Genomic DNA, 18,033 nt, shown 5'->3' with positions numbered 1-18,033 from the left:
CCAAAAAAGTGCTAATTATTAAGAAAAAAGTTAATAGTTTCATGCCCGATTTCTAAGTCAGATACATGAATGTTTGCTATTAGATACACTAAAATATGAAGAGAAGCAAGCGAGAGAAGGAGAGAGATTCCCAAATATATGTGAATCAGGAAGAGCGGCGAGCAAGAGAGGATAATGACGAGCAAGAGAGTTGGATACATGCAAATTCACTCGAATACAGTGTATTTAAAATAAATTATACCTAATTTTGATCCCATTTATCCAAGATATAGATATCTGGACACGCCAAATTCATGTATCCGAAGTCCAAAGACTGATAAGATTTGTAATATTACAAACTAGCATGAAGCTAAGTACTCCCTCTGTTCAATAATAATTGTCCTCTATTGACTTGTCACGCCCCTAAAGAAACAATAAATAATAGAGGTAATATTACTATATTATCCTTTGACTTTATTAAATTTAATGCTTTGAGAAATGTGTTAGATGATAAATAATATTTAATAGCAAGGGTAAAATCGTTACAAAAGGTAAATTATCTCTTGATTTTCTAAATTGAACAAGTATTGTTGGACAACTATTTTTAGTATAGTGAACAACTATTGTAGGACGGAGGGAGTAATTAACTCCTAAACTAGTGAGATTTGCGTAAGTTACCCTATATTAATAACATCATTTATTGCATTAACAATTTAATGGAAATTTCAAAAGGTTGAACAGTTGTATTAAAAGTAGGTGATAATTATAGTCCAATGCTCTTGGGTGATCTAGTTTACAAAATAGCCTGTAAACAGTAGTACATATGCAGCCCCTTAAACTTGCACACCAATCGATTTATGTTTGATAGACACACTTTATAGGAACAAGAATTATTGAGAGGGGATCTGCATTTATAGTAGTTCAACATGTACACTTAGTAGATAACAAAGATCCTGAAAAGGCAAGTCTTCTTCCAGAACATTTTACAAAGTCTTGAATTAACATACAGCATAGGAAGGAAAATGATGGATGGAGAACAGATAGAAAGAAAGAAATGAACAACCTGAAATCTTCTGATATAATTATATTCACATAGATCTCTCTGATGCCAGATCAAGCAACGTGCGGAAGAACTGCTGCGGATACAGGGGAGGTTGCTCTGAAAGTGCCTAAATACAACAAACACGATAATGTCAATCGTTGAAGTTTAACTAATTCGATTTGCTTACTGAACCTTTTTTTTATATATAAGACATTGCATATAGTCCTTTTGTTGATAATTACAAATAGCATAAACTTGGTCCAAAATTGAAAATATATGTGGTCATTGAAGAAGAAGCAGATATATCACCTGATGAATCAAGACGGTGGAAGGAGTCATTCCTGGAACTGTATTCACTTCTATAATCAGTACCTGTGACCGCAAAATAACGATACATCCAATTAGATCTTATAATACATCTGCAAATGGTTATCTGAATACCCCTCCTTTCCTGATTTTACTTTAGTTTGATTTGCAGTAAAAGTGACTCTATCAACTGTATGGCATGTTAAGTGTTGGAGTTTGCAGAAATCCTTTTATTAAGTTCTGATTCCTCAAGTTCTACTACTGAATTAACTCGACAATAAATTGCCTCTAAAATGATATTTTGATCCCAATTCAACCGCAAAGGACCAATTTGGACAGGTGATTCAACCTCTTATACTAATCTTGTATAAAAACGATGAATACTTTGAAAATTTTAGTAGAGTACTACAGCCTTCTAAACAACATGGTAAACTCTTTACCATGGTTCTTTGTGCACTCGTATAATTAACATGAGTGTGTCACAATTATCTCAAGAGGCACATCATGAACTGCAACTTGCTGGAAAAGACACATTTCCTTAATGATATTATTAACTATGAAGTATTAAATTCACTTTCATTACTGTTCAATCAATTGAAAGAATCTCAGCAATAACATACCTCACCAGTGTCAGCATGAACAAATGCATCAATACGCGAAAATCCTTCTAATTGTAGAGTGTTTGCAATAAGTTCAATACGCTTTTTACACCTTTCCAAGGCGGCACTACTGATTGAGAAAGAAAAGAAATAAAGTGATTGTGAGCAATATGTAGGTAATCTTGAGACACAGAAAAGTACATCTTGTACAGAACAATTTCTGGCTTAGTAAATAACTACTTTTAAGTAGAAATGTATATTGATATAAATCTGGTAGTCATATCTAATACAGTTTCCACAAGATGAATCTTCATAACAAACCTCATAATAGAAGGTGGTGGTGGAGTCAGATTGATGCCAGTTCCACCTGCAGTCGGAACCATGTAATGTCTTAGTCATCATTTGACAAAAAGAAACCACAGTATGCCCCCATGAAGCTTATTATTATAATGGTTTCAACTAGGATCAATAAGCTCTACTCAATGAACCTATGGCTAAGGAATAACTAGGGACAAGACCATCTACCTGCTTATCTTTTCTTTTCTTTTTTACTACAAGCATAGAACTGTGGTTACATATTGGAGCATGCATAAATGAGACAATGAGAAAGGTCAAATCACTGGAAGCGATATAATGTCTTACACTACAAAAATTATAATGAAGAGATACCTTGGAATTTCTCCTCCAGAGATAATATGCCTCCAGATTCTTTCACGGTTACACTAGGAGTCAATGAACGCATTGATCCACGTTTTCCTACAACACCTACGGTGACCTCTACCCATCTACTATCCCCTTTCCAGAGCAAATTGTGCACATTCTCATTTCGGGATTTGGATGCAACAACTATGTCATCAGTCTCAACAAAAGGTTCGAATATTAAGAGCTCTGGGGGAGGGTTTGGCATCTCAATCATTCCATGTGCCTGCATCAGATACCAAGAGAAATATATGATACAATAGTTTTAAGGTATCCTGAAATCATTTTATTCGGTGTTAAAAGAAATAAGTATTAGAGATTGGTAATTGACTGAGAATTAAGTAGGCGTTTGGCCAAAAATTTCAAATATTTTTCACTTTATTTGGAATTTATGAAGATGGAGTAGTGTTTGGTTATACTTTTTGCAAAGGAGAGAGGAGAGCATTTTATTTGGAAGTCATGAAGATGGAGTGGGAAAACAGGTTTGGAGCATTTTCCCAATTTTCAAATCCAACTCCAAGTTGGATAAATCTTATAACCAAACATGAGTTCGAAAAAGTGAAAATTATTCTAGGAAAAAGTGTAATTCTCATGGTTACGTCAAAATATAAAAAACAAACAATCAAGCAATAAAGCTGTCACACGAGAAGAATAACCGGTAGTAGGAGAAGTTTGCAAAACAATTGGGAAACAAAAAAGCTCGAAAATCGAAAAACAAAAATATGGTAACAATATTGGCTGCTATAGCCAAGAGGACTAATTTCTTGAAAACTTGTTTCGAGTCTCCTTGATGACAGTAGTTTATGGAAAATTTAGAGCCACAAATATGTGTAAAGTCTAAAATCTCATTATACATCGAGCAACAAGGATGTAACTGCTCAAAGTTGTCTTATAATCAACTTTTTTAGTTTTATACTAATGGTCAAAAGTTGTAATTTAAGAATATACTTTTTAAACCATGGGAATCCTTTCAGGAGCGGTATGGGCTAATAAAGTGTGGGGGTCGTATTGGAATTGGGACCCCAAAGAAACTTGGCCATTTATTACTTTGATTGTATTTGCAATTTATTTACATAATCGAACAAATAGAAATTTGCGGGGTGCAATTTCTGCTATTGTAGCATCTATAGGATTTCTTATAATTTAGATATGCTATAGGGTCAATCTATTAGAAATAAGGTGACATAGTTATGGTTCTTTTCCATCAGCATTTGATTGAACTCAAGACAAGTTATTACAAAAACAAGAGCGGGCGGCGAATTGTATGAACCAGCATGCGGACCGCGTAAATCAAATATTGTATTGATGAGTCACACGGTTTTCTACATGCTGTACACACTACACAATTAAATTGTATAAAAGTTTTTTGACTTTTCTACTACAGGCTTATACTGTATGTTTTGTGTTTACCTACTTAGATAGGCGATACCAATCTCTTAAGCATGTTCTCATTTTACGATACTTACAGCTGCTTATATATATCATGAAAGCACTTATACAACAAACGATGCAGAATAAAGGGAAAAGCACATGGCAAACCTGTGGGTTTACAGCTAAAAAAAATGAAAGCAAGCACGGTCCTATTGATCAAACTGATGAACAAACGGAACTACGATTACTATGCTTGGGAGTAAATAAAATACTGCCCATGATTGGGAGAAAAAGCTTTGCAGATGAGGAGCAATTACAGAGAAGTCACATATACCTTTGACAGGCTGTTAGGAGGAATACGAGGTAGGCAATCTTGCAATGCATTTACGTAGAAGGCAAGGTCCCCCTCACAGCTGCATAAGGCAGAGTGTCAAGTTAACAAGAAGCATTTTTCTAAGAGTTGCATCCAATATTATTTAAGTAGAACAAAATTGAAGAGGAACAAAATCATACCACAATCTGGCCACACCAGTTGAGCAACCATCTCTGGCCGGTTTTACGCATAAAGTGTCACAGTGAAGTTTTGACTTCAAGTCAAGCCAGAGATCAGATATGGACATTTTCAGCAGATCCTCTTTCTTCTTCACATCTTTATTTATTGTAAGGACTCCAAAGTCGGTCAGCTATCCAAAGAGAATTTTTATGCTTGTCAAGGAATAGACATTTATAGGTGTTCATGCAAACTCAGTTTGTTGACTATATTTATAACTTGCAGATGAAGTCCACGCGAAAAGAAGTTTCAAATTAATTTGAAATAACTCAAGAATGAACCTTAGCCAAAGTAGCGAGGCCCTTGGTTTTTAAGTATTGGTTTCAACCACACACACACACACACCCCAAATCCCCACCCCCATATAAGCATTCCTTCACGAAATGTAGGTAACCTTTTTATGTATGTTGCAGTTGGGATCTAATATTGGTAAACTGGTATTCATATACTACTTCGCAATTGTTCAATTGTGCATATCTCAACTATAGAAGGTCATTCTTTCACTAAAATATAGGACATGCAATGAGTAGCAAATCAGGTCAACTGATCCATGAATTAAACAAAAATCATCATAGTCCAGCTTTTAATGGCCGCTATCTAAGCACCTATCTCTGAATCTTACTAAACTAATCAAAACATGGTTGAGGCAAAAGTTCCATAATGTAAGTTCAATTGCTTTTAGTACGTCATCACCAAAACAAACTTTTGTATGAACAACAATGTCAATCTTTAGAAACAATAGCTTAATTGAAATACTTGTGCAGGTTATAAAAAGGGAGAAAGTTCTATTAATGTGCCTATGCATAAGTTATGCTGCGCTTAAATATATCTCGACTGTGGCAATGACATGCTTGTGTTGCAGCTAATAATGCAACATTAACTGAACTCTTTTAATCACAATAGACTAATTGATGTTTGATTCCATTCATACTGGGAATAATGCGAGGGATGAAGAAAGAAAGGATATCAACTCACATGTTGTAGAGTAAGAGAGGTTGCAACTTTGTCCATACATGTTTTTGAAGCCATGGCGCCAGGACCTTCCATTATAAGAAGGGCAAGAAAGCAGCTACAGTTTAGTGATTATTAGTTGGCTTGTACTCCTTTCTTTCAAATACCATTCAATACATACCTGTATAGGGAACCCCTTCCGCCTCTAGTAAAGATTGAAGTGTGCCATCTTCTCCAATGCCTCCATGCACTGTCAACGGCCATAGTAACACAATTGTCATCATTACTTTCAGAAATTAAATGATAACATCTAACAAAAGTTGATAAGTGTTATAGAATGGAAATAGGCTATTCTTTTCTCATGAGGATGAATACATAGCTGAATTCATACGCCACTTTGTTTTATCTACTTACTTCATAGCAGATTACTGAAGCAAAAATAAATATGTAAAAGAAGGCACATACTAACACGGTTTTAACAGTTGCCGAAAAGTTATAAGCATGTATACATCTACTGACCTGCAATGAAAACAGTCGCCTGAGATTCCTTAGCTAGCTTGACCCACTGCTCTAGGGAAAATTTCTTCGGTAATTCATCTGATATATCAAACCCGTTGAACCAACTGTGATTTCTCAGACCTCTCGTGAGATCATCCATGACCTGGTTCCGCAAGTGAGATGTCAGAGCTGCCCGATTGGGTTCAATTGCTTCTAGACACGCATCAAGGACTTCTTCTGTAGTATGTCTCAGCAAAAGGGAATAACTGTACACCAAGGAAAAGGGTTTGACATGCACTAAGATAATATTCAAAACTAGGAGGATCACAACCTTACATCCAAACTATCTCAAATATTTTCCTCCAGGTTATGCTCCAACAAGATTCAGAAATCACCACATGAAGCAATACTTTTATGTCTAATCGTGTTTATCCCCTCGTTTGTAGCTCATGGACTAAATCTAACAAGATTCAACAGTGTACACAGGAAGAAGCATCTAAAGAAGATAGGTATAATGGAAATTCTCCATCAAGTCCATTATGACACATTTCTCAAAAGAGGAAGGAATTTCAGGTGGGGCTATCTGGGTGCCGTAAAAGCCCAAAGTAGTACCATAATTTACTGATTTTGGTTGGCTGCAGCAAGAGAGTAATTATTATGGCAGAAATGTAAGAATGAGGAAGCATTTGCATACAGGTAGTGTTTCATGAGTAAATATGCAGCAGAAGAAGTGGATGACCTGTTGTTTTGCAAGTAGCAGAACTTTAGTACGTAATGCTAACATAAGAAGGATTTAGCTGGGTAAATTCCAAGAAACTGATGAAATGGCGTCAAGGTAGAAGGAAAAACAGTGACAGGGTCTTCAAGAATCATTCAAGCAACAGTGATGTGGACATTCCTCAAGCAGTGATGTGGATAATTTGGAAAGAGAGGATAGAACAGGTTTTGGATGGACACAAGTTTTCTATTAAATCACATTCACCTTAAAAACTCTTACAAATAAAAATATGAGGCTCTATTTTAGAAGATAAATGTACAAGAAGAAGAGAGTTTAAGAATTATAGAATTGCGTTGAAATTTGTACAGGACTATTAAATTGCCATAGCATGAACTAAGTTGGATTCTAGTACAAAGAAGTTTATCTGGCAGTTGCGACAAGAAAAGTAAAAAGAATGAGTAAAGTAGGACATAAGATACACAATACTTGTAGGGCTCGTTTGGTGTGAGGTATAATAACAAATAGTCCCGGGATTAAATTATAGTACCGCTTATTTTGTTGTTTGGTTGGCAAGTTCGGGGTAACTTATCCCGGGATTAATAATTAGTACCGGGATAAGTTATCCCTCTCCTTGGGTGGTATAGTAATCCCGGGATAACTTATCCCGGGATAAAATAGGTAAATGACAAAAATGTCTTTTTCAACCCTTTTGTTATATCACTTTTTACATTAATGAAGGGCATTTTTGTAAACAAATAAATTGTTCTTAAAATTTATTATTTTGAATACAACAAACCAAACACTCAATAAAAAATAATTCCAACACAACTTATCCCATCTTAACTAATCCCAACATAACTTATCCCAACATAACTTATCCCATTATAACTCATTTTCAAACCAAACGACCCCGTAGTCTACTGCAGTTGCAATATACTTACGGCAATGTCCATACTGTCTTAAACTTCTCATCTACTTCCTGCTTAGCAGAGTCTGAAACATCAGTATAACTCATTGCAGGGGCAAGCAAGCACGGCGTCACCTCAAGCTGCAGACAGCAAGATTCCAACATCATAATATTGGCAGGATAAATTTGGGAACGTCTGAAAAAAATATTACAAAATAAACTGCTAAAGAAGTGAGAGAAAGCAACATTTGTCGAACAAGAAACCAAGGCAGTTGCACTCTCGTACTAACTATTACGGAAGGCAAGAGATCTTTTCCATCATTTCCTTCTAATTTGACACATCTGGTCATTGATATAATACCATGTAAGAAATGATGGCAACCAATTTTACATTTGGATTTCCTCTGGAAGGAACAGATTAAAGTTCCGGCATAGACAGGAACCATAGACAGGTGAAACATTAACAGAATTTTATAGTCAAACTTATGTCACTATCTTCTGAAACATATTGCTGAACTAGAAACAAACATGTCATTTCCCGTGCCTGTGTAAAACACAAGCTGAGAACCCAAAAAAAGGACTTGGATAAAAATAAATGAAGTGTCTTAGACACATCTTCTTTGTCAATAACCTCAGGGCTCAGACCAAAATCAAATATTTTAATACGTAATTGATTGAACACTGCTTGAAAACGGCAGGGTTTATCAGAACACCAAACCATCCAATATAAAGAAGGTTTTGAGTTCTGTAATGCATAAGACACTAGGGCATGATTTTGAATGTGAAATTCTAGCACTTAGTTTCCCCCAATTCAAAAAATTAAATCAAGATAGGAATGCTTGGAATTTCAGCAGCACTGGAGCAAGAGGATTGACCTAAATTTAGTAAAGGAAGCCATGAATGAGGACTAATTGAAATAATCAACTCCTAATTCATCACTTAAAATAAGATAATTTCCAAAGCTTCTGGTAGTTTCATTTGCCTCCATAAGATTAGCCTTTCAGCAATCAATAATACTAGACAAACTGAAGAATCGGTCTCTGAGGCAACATGTGAGGATTGCTCTAGTTGAAACCCTCCATAATGGCTGGAGCCTTTAGTCACCAGAGAGAAAAGTGGGACACCCACATTTCCCTTCAACAGAGGGGAGAGTGGGGTAGAAGAAAAGATTACCAGACTGTATGCCTCAATCCCAAACCAGTTGGGTTGACTATATGAATCCTTTACATCAATCCACACTATTCAAACCCATTTCATTCCAATAGTCAATGGTTGTTTTTATGGATTACCGAAACAAAAAATCAAAAAGAAAAAGGAATCTGTCCCTGAGTCACAGTACTTACGTTCAGAATATAAGATTCATTAATCTGGTAGACACGAAAACTTACATCATCAGATGCTCTTAGATTCAGCCAAACATTGGTTCCACTCATAAGAGATACTTGGCGTTCAGAGGTGTCACCACCAAAGATGACGTACACTTTCTTATGTTGTTTAATAAACTCTTCTGTTACTGATGAAGATTTTGATCTCCTTCTCGACGGACGTGATATGATATTATGTGACAAAAGATCTGGAAACCGCAAGCAAGCATGCTGGATGATGGTCCGGAGAATATTTGAGTGTGAAAATCCAACCTGACACGGAAAGATGCACAAAGTCATCAGATTCAACAAGACTGTCACTAGCTATTTTATAGAATACAACATGTAAAATATCTTCATTAGAAGTTGTGCTACTGGTAAATATCATGCTACTCAAATTGACTGCATAAATCCACCAATTCTCTTATACAGGGAATGCTATCATCCCCTGCTTTTCTTTTTAAGGATTCTTCAAGTGTTTGAATGTTTGATTGGGGGAAAGGATATGATATTGTTCACAAATCAGAACTTCCATATGTAAGATAGTCGAGATTTGTTCCAGATGAAGCCTAATAACTACATATTACTTTCTTTTTATTCAAGCTATGATATACACAATTTCTGTCAAATGGATTTCTTCTTGAGTTAAGGGAAATTCATGCCAAATGGACTTTCTTCTTTGGGATTCAGCACCGATGGGATAGGGATCGAGGAAGGGGGACACTTACAGCATGTAAACTTTCTTAACTACAAACAAAATGACACCACAAGATTTACATATCGATGGGCCTATACTGAAGCAGACTGGAAAATTTCACCTTGTGTTATTCTGCAATAAACCAAGAACCAGCATTAAGAGTACCTTTGATGCTTGCTGAAATAAGAAACTTGTTTGCTCCATTCCACTGATCTGGGCAGAAGAATGTACAATACAGTTCAAGCAAAAATACTGATGAAAAAATACAGGAAGGGTCAGTAAGCTGTCTCACCAAGTTAATATCAGTGAATATTACTGTGCCAGAATCAGTCCTTCCAAATTTGTTTCCTGCAGAGGTGGAAGCTTTTGAAGAAGGCGGCAAAACCCAACCATCAATTCTAGCAAAATCACGCAAGCCAAGTCGCTGAAATAGTAATGATGCTCCTTCACGGATCTTTGAAATCACGTCCATAGAGAATCTAGGTGGAGTGTGATAAGCAACCTGCAATATTTGCCTGGCTGTTTAGATTAATATAAGCAAGAAGAATTTATAAGTACAGTTTAAGCTTTGAATTTAGGACCATGAATAGAGGCTTAAATCAGAAAAGCATGCCATAAAAAATAAACAAAAGCATAGGACCTCCGTATCATCAATCATTCCATATTTGTCAAAGTACCACACAAAATGGCCTTCTTCACTTGGCCACTGGCAAGAGGGGTAGTCCTAACACATGAGAGACTCTCTGAGAGAGAATTTCAATTGTGTTCTAATTGCTATCTGTGTGGATGTGAGCCAGAGACAACAATTCATCTTTCTTTCTTTTTTTGCACTGTAAGGCGACTTTACAACTATGGAAAATATTTACTGCTCTGAGGACTTCTATGGGTTATGACAAGAGGTATCACAGAGATGCTAGTATGCTGGAGTGAAGGACATCTATCAAGTCAGAAAGAAAGATGGAAGATTGTCCCAGCTTGTATCTGGTGGACAATTTGGGAGGAAAGGAACCAGAGATGTTTTGAAGATAAGTATAGAAGTATGCAGAAATTGAAAATGAAATGTCTAGCACTTCTTAACTTTTGGTGTAAAGGGATGTATTTGAAAGAGAGTTAATATCTTAAAAGGTTACTGAATTATAAGAAATTATCTAGAAAAGTCATTGACATGACAAAATAAATCACTCTACTATATTTACCATCAAAATAAATTTGATATGACAAAATAAATTATATTTCCAACTAATGAAGCTTCAAATGACTGTGATTATCACCCGGATACGTGAAACGATAATCACCAAAAATTAAATTTGGTATATCAGTCGACCATAACTCAGGTAATAATTTTACTTTAAAAGTAATACAATCTGAAAACGTTTTCTCTGCCAAGGTCTTTATTTCTTATCTTTTTGTTCACAAGGAACCAAATGAAGAACCAGTAATAGCTATTAAAACTAATGTCTGGCTGCTCAAGGTGTTGGTGAAGTTGTAAGTATTGGAACTGCTGGACCATCTTGTACTTATAAGAGAGATTGTTGAGGTTCAGAAGAAGAAGATTAGAAACCATAGCAAAGTATAGATATTATTTTTGTAATTTTTTGTGGTTATTTCAAACATTTATATGTCACAATATATTTTTTGTGGGGTCCATGATTAAATGGCATAAGAAAAAAAATTAATTTGTCATGTTAAATTTATTTTAATGATAAATTTAGTTGAGTGATTTTTGAAGATAAAAGTCTTAAGTTGGGTGAATTTATTGATACAAATAAAGTTCAATGACTTTTTTAGATAATTTCTCATAGTTCAGTAACCTTAAGATATTAACTCTTTGGAAGATCATGTCTCTATTTTTGATGTCTTAGATTCCTTGTGTTGACAAAGGAATAGGAGAACTCTTTATGTGCTCACTTTTGTAAGTAAGGGTGACTCCCAATTTTGAGGGGGTATGTTACCATTCTCAAAAAAAAAAACCTAGTAAAATTTGTGTTTATATAGGGCAGAAAAAACCATAACAATGGAAAATGAAATGAATGAACACGAGATATGAAACATAATTACTTAACTATGCTTTCAATGCCAAGCTATTATCTATCACATAAAGGATGTCGTCGTTATGCTTACAAATAAAAAAGAAATTAAAAAAAAAATACAGGTCCCTAGAGTTTCATGTGCACATTTCAGAAATATTTATACTACCTGTCGAGTAGGGAGATACTTCCTTCGATAGTTAAATATTGCATCTTTCTCGCTAACATCAACAGTGCCATGTGACTGAAGCTCCACCTGAACATGGTGGAAATTAAACATGTAGAGCATTAAGAAAGTTGAGAAATTCATTGCTTTAGCTAGTGAGCCCATTTGATTGGAAAACTTGCGAGCTGAAGGCAGAAAGAAAATACTCTCTTTCAACTCTTCCATTAACAATAATCAAACATAAAGATCTTCCCATTGACCTACAGAATCCTCATTTACAAGAGATCCATAACTGGTGTGATGTGACATGAAGTAAAACATCAACCATGATGACAGTAAATAGCATTGTCACTCCTTGCAGATTTAATAACAGAACAGCAGTTTTAACAAATTGATTCCCAATAATCACATTTTGTATGGATAAACTTTTCAGCACTGGACACTCTGTACATGAGAAACTTTAACAAGTAATTAGGGAACTGCCAAAAAAAGTAACATCCTCGATGCTCCAAGAAAACTTAATGAAGTTCAAGTCCTCCAAGTACTAGCATAGCCCCACAAAAGCAAGCTGCAGCAGAATGTCAGTAACTCTGCACTAACACTGCCTAAATGTGGCACTACTAACTGTTCCGCACCAAATACATGATGAACCACTATAAGTACTAGAAATTCTCTTTTCTTCACCGGATCAATACTAACTTACCTACTCCTGCTCCTACTAGATCCAAGAGGGCCGATGCCCTTTGCACAATTGTAGAGCTAAATCAAAATTCAACTACTTAAGCTCAATAATGGACCACCAAAGAGTACCACTTTTTTATTAAAAAAAAAAAAAAAGAGAAACCAAAGAATATCACTTTTCTTAATGATAATTGTCACCCTTATAAAAATTGTTGGATGGAAATTTGGCTCTCGATCATACAAATGCAAGATTATGTGTCAACTTCTGCCTGTAATCGAGAACTACGTGAAAAGGCATGATAAACTTACATATATAGAAAGCATTTAAGAGTATCTTCCTATGCAATGCTTATATAATAGATTAAACTGGTGCCCATCATTTATAGCATTTCAAATATCAATGTCAACAGACAAAATAGCACTTTAAACTGGAAGCAATGTTCGAAATTCTTAATTCTTGGATTTATTTATCTGATATCTCTGCAATTTTAACACCCCAGCACAATGAAAATCTACAGTCATTGTACTCATACAGTTCAAACCGACACACAATATGCTTTCGGTGTTATTTTTGAGAATTATAAACCTCTTAATAAACTTAATACCAAAAGAGAATAAAGTATCTATATACCTCTGTTGGCAATAATACAACAGGCTGGCAATTAAAACCAGAACCTACATCAAGGACAATTGCTGTAAATTCACTGCCTCCTTCAAGGAAAATCTCAATAAGGACTTTGTCATCTATCCCCTGCCAAAGTAACGAAAAATGGTTTATTGATTGAATATATACCTGAATACAAACTGCAAAAAGGTATATAAAGGACTTAAATTTCCAATATCATATACACTATCAAACCAACACTATGCAAGAGGTGTAGTATAAGTTATGACAAAGTAAAACTAAAGAAGAATGACGTGGAGAAGAAAACTATTACCTCAGAAATAACTCCGTTAGCTTTTGTCAGAGAATCAGAGACACCATAGGCAACACTAACTCCAATGCTAGATCCTGCTCTTGTTGGCTTTACCTGCAATATTGTGTGGGTCATAAATGTAAATAATGGATCAAGAGTGCTGCAGAAAACCAAAATGAATGTTCCATTGAATGCTTACCACCACTTTTCCCGACTTAATATCCAGTAGATTTTTCTCAAACCACTTTGACAGTCCAGATTCATCCGTTTCATTTCCCTAAAATCAGGACCAAACCACAGTTAATTTTGTGAAGTCATACAATTCTGCTCCTTGGGTGTATAAAAAATCCAATTTCCAGCATGATAGTTTAAGAAAACAGATTTCTTGGTAGGTTACATTGGCTAGAAAGCCAACAAGGGAAAGCCCAGGTACAGTAGAGTGAGAAGAGAACCAACCAGGAACAAGACAAAGCGGCAGTCAGCCAAGAACAGATGAATAGAGAAGCAAAAGGTACTTCTCTTTTTTGGATAATTAGAGAAGCAAAAGGAACATTTTTCCAGTTTCAACATAATATAAAGATAAACTATGAAATCATTGTCAAGGGGAGACGGAAACAAGCTGAGCTGTGAATAGTCAAGCTCAGCTAGATCAGGTGAGCAAGCTCAAGCCTGTTTCTAAGAAATATGATATGGAAGTCAAACTTAACAAAGTTTGAAGACAGAAAGTCAGAAACAAGAAGAGAAAAACAAATAAACTGGAAGACCATTACCAACAGTAGTAACATATGCCTGGCATATGGAAACTTCCAAGTAGAAGAAAGCACATGAATAGAGAAAGTCAAAGCAGAATTAAAGAAATTTACGGAACAAATGAACACAAATCACACCTGTATGAGAAAATTAGGTACAGTCACGAAACCTTGTCTGTCAAGCTCCAGGGATGCATCATACTGTTCAGAATTTGGAAGAAAACCAATATCATTTATTAATCAAAGAGCAGTTTGGAGGCATAATGCATTACAGACAGCAGCCTGTTGCACCATGGAAGAACCTAGGCAATTTCTTTCTGACATAATCAATATATTAACACAGTCATAAATCAAGTAAAATATCAATATGAAGATCAAAGGTTTTGGAAAAGAATTACAGTTCAAATTAAGGATTACTAGAGTTGAAGTACAATCGAAATTTTTTAAATGAAATAAAAAGTTATTTTCGAGATTAAAGGTTTCTTTTTTCAATCAAATACCATGTCTAGTCTAAGCAATACATATATTCTTTTTGACACTAGTAACTAAGTAATACATATATTCTAGTTTCCTCAACTGATAAAAGCAGTACATGCCAGATCAAAAACCAAAGTAAAGTTGATGCAATAGGTATTTTACTTTATCAAATGCCTTTTGACATTGAGTGGACCCTGTTCCAACAAATGGAATATTTGATCGTTCCAATAGCTCCTGAAAAATGCATCAAGACACATGTAAAACAGAAGAAAAGGAAGTCGTTCTAAGCTTTCAAACTCAGAAGACAATTAGTATGAGTGAAATTTCTTGAGTTTTTTTGGTATAAAAAAACCTGAATGCCACCATCTTCACCAAAACGACCATGTATAACAGGAAAAACTATGTCCACCGAAGACGCAAGGTGTTCTGTGAAGTCAGATAATGACCGGAAGCCTTGGGCAAGGCTGCAAACACAATATGAGAAAATTTTCAACTATAACAAGCAGGGAAGAATTTACCCTATAATAAGCCCAGATTTTAAGCTGTGAAAACTAACCTCTCAAGTTTGAAATCAAAGTCAGCAGGAGTATTTGAGTATACCTATAAGTGAAATTTAACAAGAATAAACAGTCAAACCACAAAAGACAAAGAAGATGCCTAGTGCCTAGAAGAAGCTGATAAAAAACCATCAATAAGTGAATAAAATTTAGTCTGAGTACTGGTCTTCCAAAATGCATATTGTGCCAAGCCAATGGCCAAGATTCACGTTGCAGAATGAGAAAGCAGAAATTAATATCCTCTGAGGTTTAAGCCCAATTTAAATTTACGGGTTATGAGCCAGTTCTTGGATTAAATTGAATGGAAAAGAAGAAAAGGAACGATTGGCTTATAGAAGATCTTGATGAAGAGCTTTCTTATGTGCTTGATAATACCCCTTAATATAGGTGATCAATTATTACAGTAACATGTAGCAAGCGGAACAGAAAATACCAAAAAGTTTAAATGGTGCATAATTAGACAAGGTTTGGACAACAGACCTGGGCAGTGGATATGGCAAAGGCATTGAGGTTGCTATCAATGTAATAGCAGCTAACATGCAAATCGTCCCCCTGCTCAAGCACTGGAAAGAATAAATCACAGATTGAAAGACGAATATTCTTCCTTAATACAGATAATACACACGGAATCATTACATTAGTAAAACATAACACTCTCATTTCTTAGCAACAACCAACAGAAGGAAATGAAGTACTAGATCACATCTTCTAATGCATAACTTGTGGCAGCCCAATAACACTCAACTAATCAACAAAATCATCCATCTGAAACAAAGTGCAAAACTCATTCAAAAGATGTAAATGGAAAGGCCAAAATAGGTGGAATTCATAAGCTCTCTACAGAATAGAGAGCCATTGTAAGTTTTGGTTCTTCCTACTAGTACAGACCAAGAACTACCAGTGCTTTGCAACTATATGTTGAAGAGTATGATCACTTCGTCAAAGAATATAAGTTTTTAGATGATGTGATCACATAATTCAACATGGCATTAGAGCAAGCATAGGTCATCAATTTAAGTCTCGCCGCCACCATTTATCAAAAAGAATTTTCATGTACTTCATCAAGAAAGAAACCCAAGCCCATCCGTGAGGGTCACGATGAAAATATAATTAACTAAATAATAGTGTTCCCTAACAAACAACTATTCTTTTAGATGAGGTGGTCACACAATTCAACACGGGTAGGCAGAGATATCCTTTTGAAGTCTTGCAACTACTAATTTTTTAAAAAGAATTTGAATATGTTTGATCAAGAGAAAGAGAGTCAATACATGAAGAGGCTTCACACATAGCAAATGTAAATAAATGTTTCTCCTCCCTAACAACTTAAATATTTACACTTCAACATATTTCCTCCATTCGCTTTTACTTGTCATATTTCCTTGTCAAAAGTACAACTATATGAACTTTAACCAACATTTTAAAATGTATTATTTTATCATATTCATATGAAAAAATTTGCAACTTATATAGTACTTCTTATAAAGTTTTCGAGAATCTAAATTTAAAATATTAAATTAATTTTATTCTATTTAGCTTCAAATATTAGTTAAATTGACTCTCTAGAAGGAAGCATGACAGGCTCTCACAGCAGTAAAGATTGGATTCCAACTCTCGCCACCACCTCACCTTTCATTTATAATGTAGGTGATCATGAAAAAGAATCAAGCTCGAACGTAAGAGAACATGATGAATATCGGGTTTTTCACCTGTATGTTATCGAGCACAGATCGAGCAGAGTTCAATGAAATTCCTCGCTCAGCAGACGGTCCACCACAAATAAGTCCCACTCTCAAAACCTTCCTCTCCACGTTATCAAACGCATGATCATCCACTACCTCCTCGGTACAAGAAGCCCTAACTATCCCAAATCTGCAACTCCTTTCACAGCTCAAATTACTACTACTACTACACTTCACCGGGAAATTTATAGCTCCTCTTAAAGCTGCGGAGGCAGACAAACAGTAATTTCTATTGCAACGGAGATATTTGGAATAAGTAGAAATGGAATTGACTGAGATAGAAGAAGCCATTGAAGAGATTTGGGGGAATTGAAGGTTCGAGTAGAGAGTGAGTGTGATATGAGTGTAGTACTTAATAAATATGAAAAGAAATGGTGCCAGGACGGCAGTTACAGAGAAAGCTGAATTGTTTTGTTTCTTTATTTGGGCCGGCAGGTAGGAGCACCATTTTGCACACATATAGTAATAGCGTCAGTCACACACCTGTCTTTTATAATTTATTTATTTTTTAAAAAAAGATTTATAATACTCTTTGAACTATGCAAAAATATCTTTGTCGCCAATAGTTTGATGTAAAAATATCTCTATTGCTATAAATAATTAGTTTTAAAAATATATTTATCGCCAGTAATTTGATACAAAAATATCTTTATCGATTAATAATTTGGTTCTATCGATTCTGAATTTAACTCAAAGATGCTTAATTATTACTTAATGGAACGTTATTTTTCTACGGCTAATAATTTGGTTCAAAGATACTTAATTATTACTTAATAAGTCAAAAATATTTTCTTCCAAATAAATATGTTATTTGTTTATTTTTTAAACATATTCTTTTTTTTATTTGGTTCAAAGGTGCTTAATTTGAGTCAAAAATGTCTTCTTCCTAATAAATATGTTATTTATTCTAAAATATCTGATTAAGAATGACGGAATATTTACCACTCTATCATAATTGTTATTGGTTTATAAACACATTGAATTCATGTAAAAATATTACTTTTAAAGAATCATGTGCTTACTTTTTTTCTTTTAA

General features: G+C 35.0%; 1 protein-coding gene across 2 annotated transcripts; it reads right to left on the bottom strand.

The window, feature by feature from the left end:
• Positions 1-875: 875 nt before the first annotated feature.
• On the bottom strand, positions 876-17,311 carry LOC125808596 (uncharacterized). Of its 2 annotated transcripts, XM_049488273.1 has the most exons (25): positions 16,965-17,311; positions 15,736-15,807; positions 15,255-15,298; positions 15,051-15,162; positions 14,861-14,932; positions 14,360-14,422; positions 13,672-13,749; positions 13,494-13,586; positions 13,187-13,306; positions 11,878-11,964; positions 9,974-10,183; positions 9,847-9,894; positions 9,009-9,257; positions 7,655-7,761; positions 6,017-6,261; positions 5,679-5,747; positions 5,522-5,586; positions 4,510-4,679; positions 4,331-4,409; positions 2,596-2,851; positions 2,248-2,293; positions 1,948-2,056; positions 1,331-1,393; positions 1,043-1,148; positions 876-932 (listed from the first exon to the last, which is right to left on the bottom strand). In XM_049488273.1, the coding sequence occupies exons 1-24, from the start codon at positions 17,286-17,288 to the stop codon at positions 1,068-1,070; spliced, it is 2,862 nt and encodes a 953-aa protein (XP_049344230.1). In that variant the 5' UTR covers positions 17,289-17,311; the 3' UTR covers positions 876-932; positions 1,043-1,067. The 2 variants fall into 2 exon arrangements, with proteins under 2 accessions (XP_049344230.1, XP_049344229.1); XM_049488272.1 differs by lacking the exon at positions 876-932 and having other exon boundaries at positions 961-1,148.
• Between the last annotated feature and the right edge of the window lie 722 nt (positions 17,312-18,033).

Source organism: Solanum verrucosum, unplaced genomic scaffold, assembly GCF_900185275.1.
Source record: "Solanum verrucosum unplaced genomic scaffold, falcon-dt-bn FXZP01000654.1, whole genome shotgun sequence".
Taxonomy (NCBI): domain Eukaryota; kingdom Viridiplantae; phylum Streptophyta; class Magnoliopsida; order Solanales; family Solanaceae; genus Solanum; species Solanum verrucosum.
Note: the sequence above shows the minus strand (reverse complement) of the source record. Positions and strands in the feature narration are given on the sequence as shown.

Bases quoted from the DNA above. Each gene is read 5' to 3' on its own strand.
- LOC125808596 (XM_049488273.1), bottom strand. From the start codon at position 17,288: ATGGCTTCTTCTATCTCAGTCAATTCCATTTCTACTTATTCCAAATAT. The intron at 1,394-1,947 runs GTATGTTATTGC...TTGCGGTCACAG, and splicing joins TTCATGCTGACACTGGTGAG to GTACTGATTATAGAAGTGAA. The intron at 1,149-1,330 runs GTGATATATCTG...TGTTGTATTTAG, and splicing joins CCACCGTCTTGATTCATCAG to GCACTTTCAGAGCAACCTCC.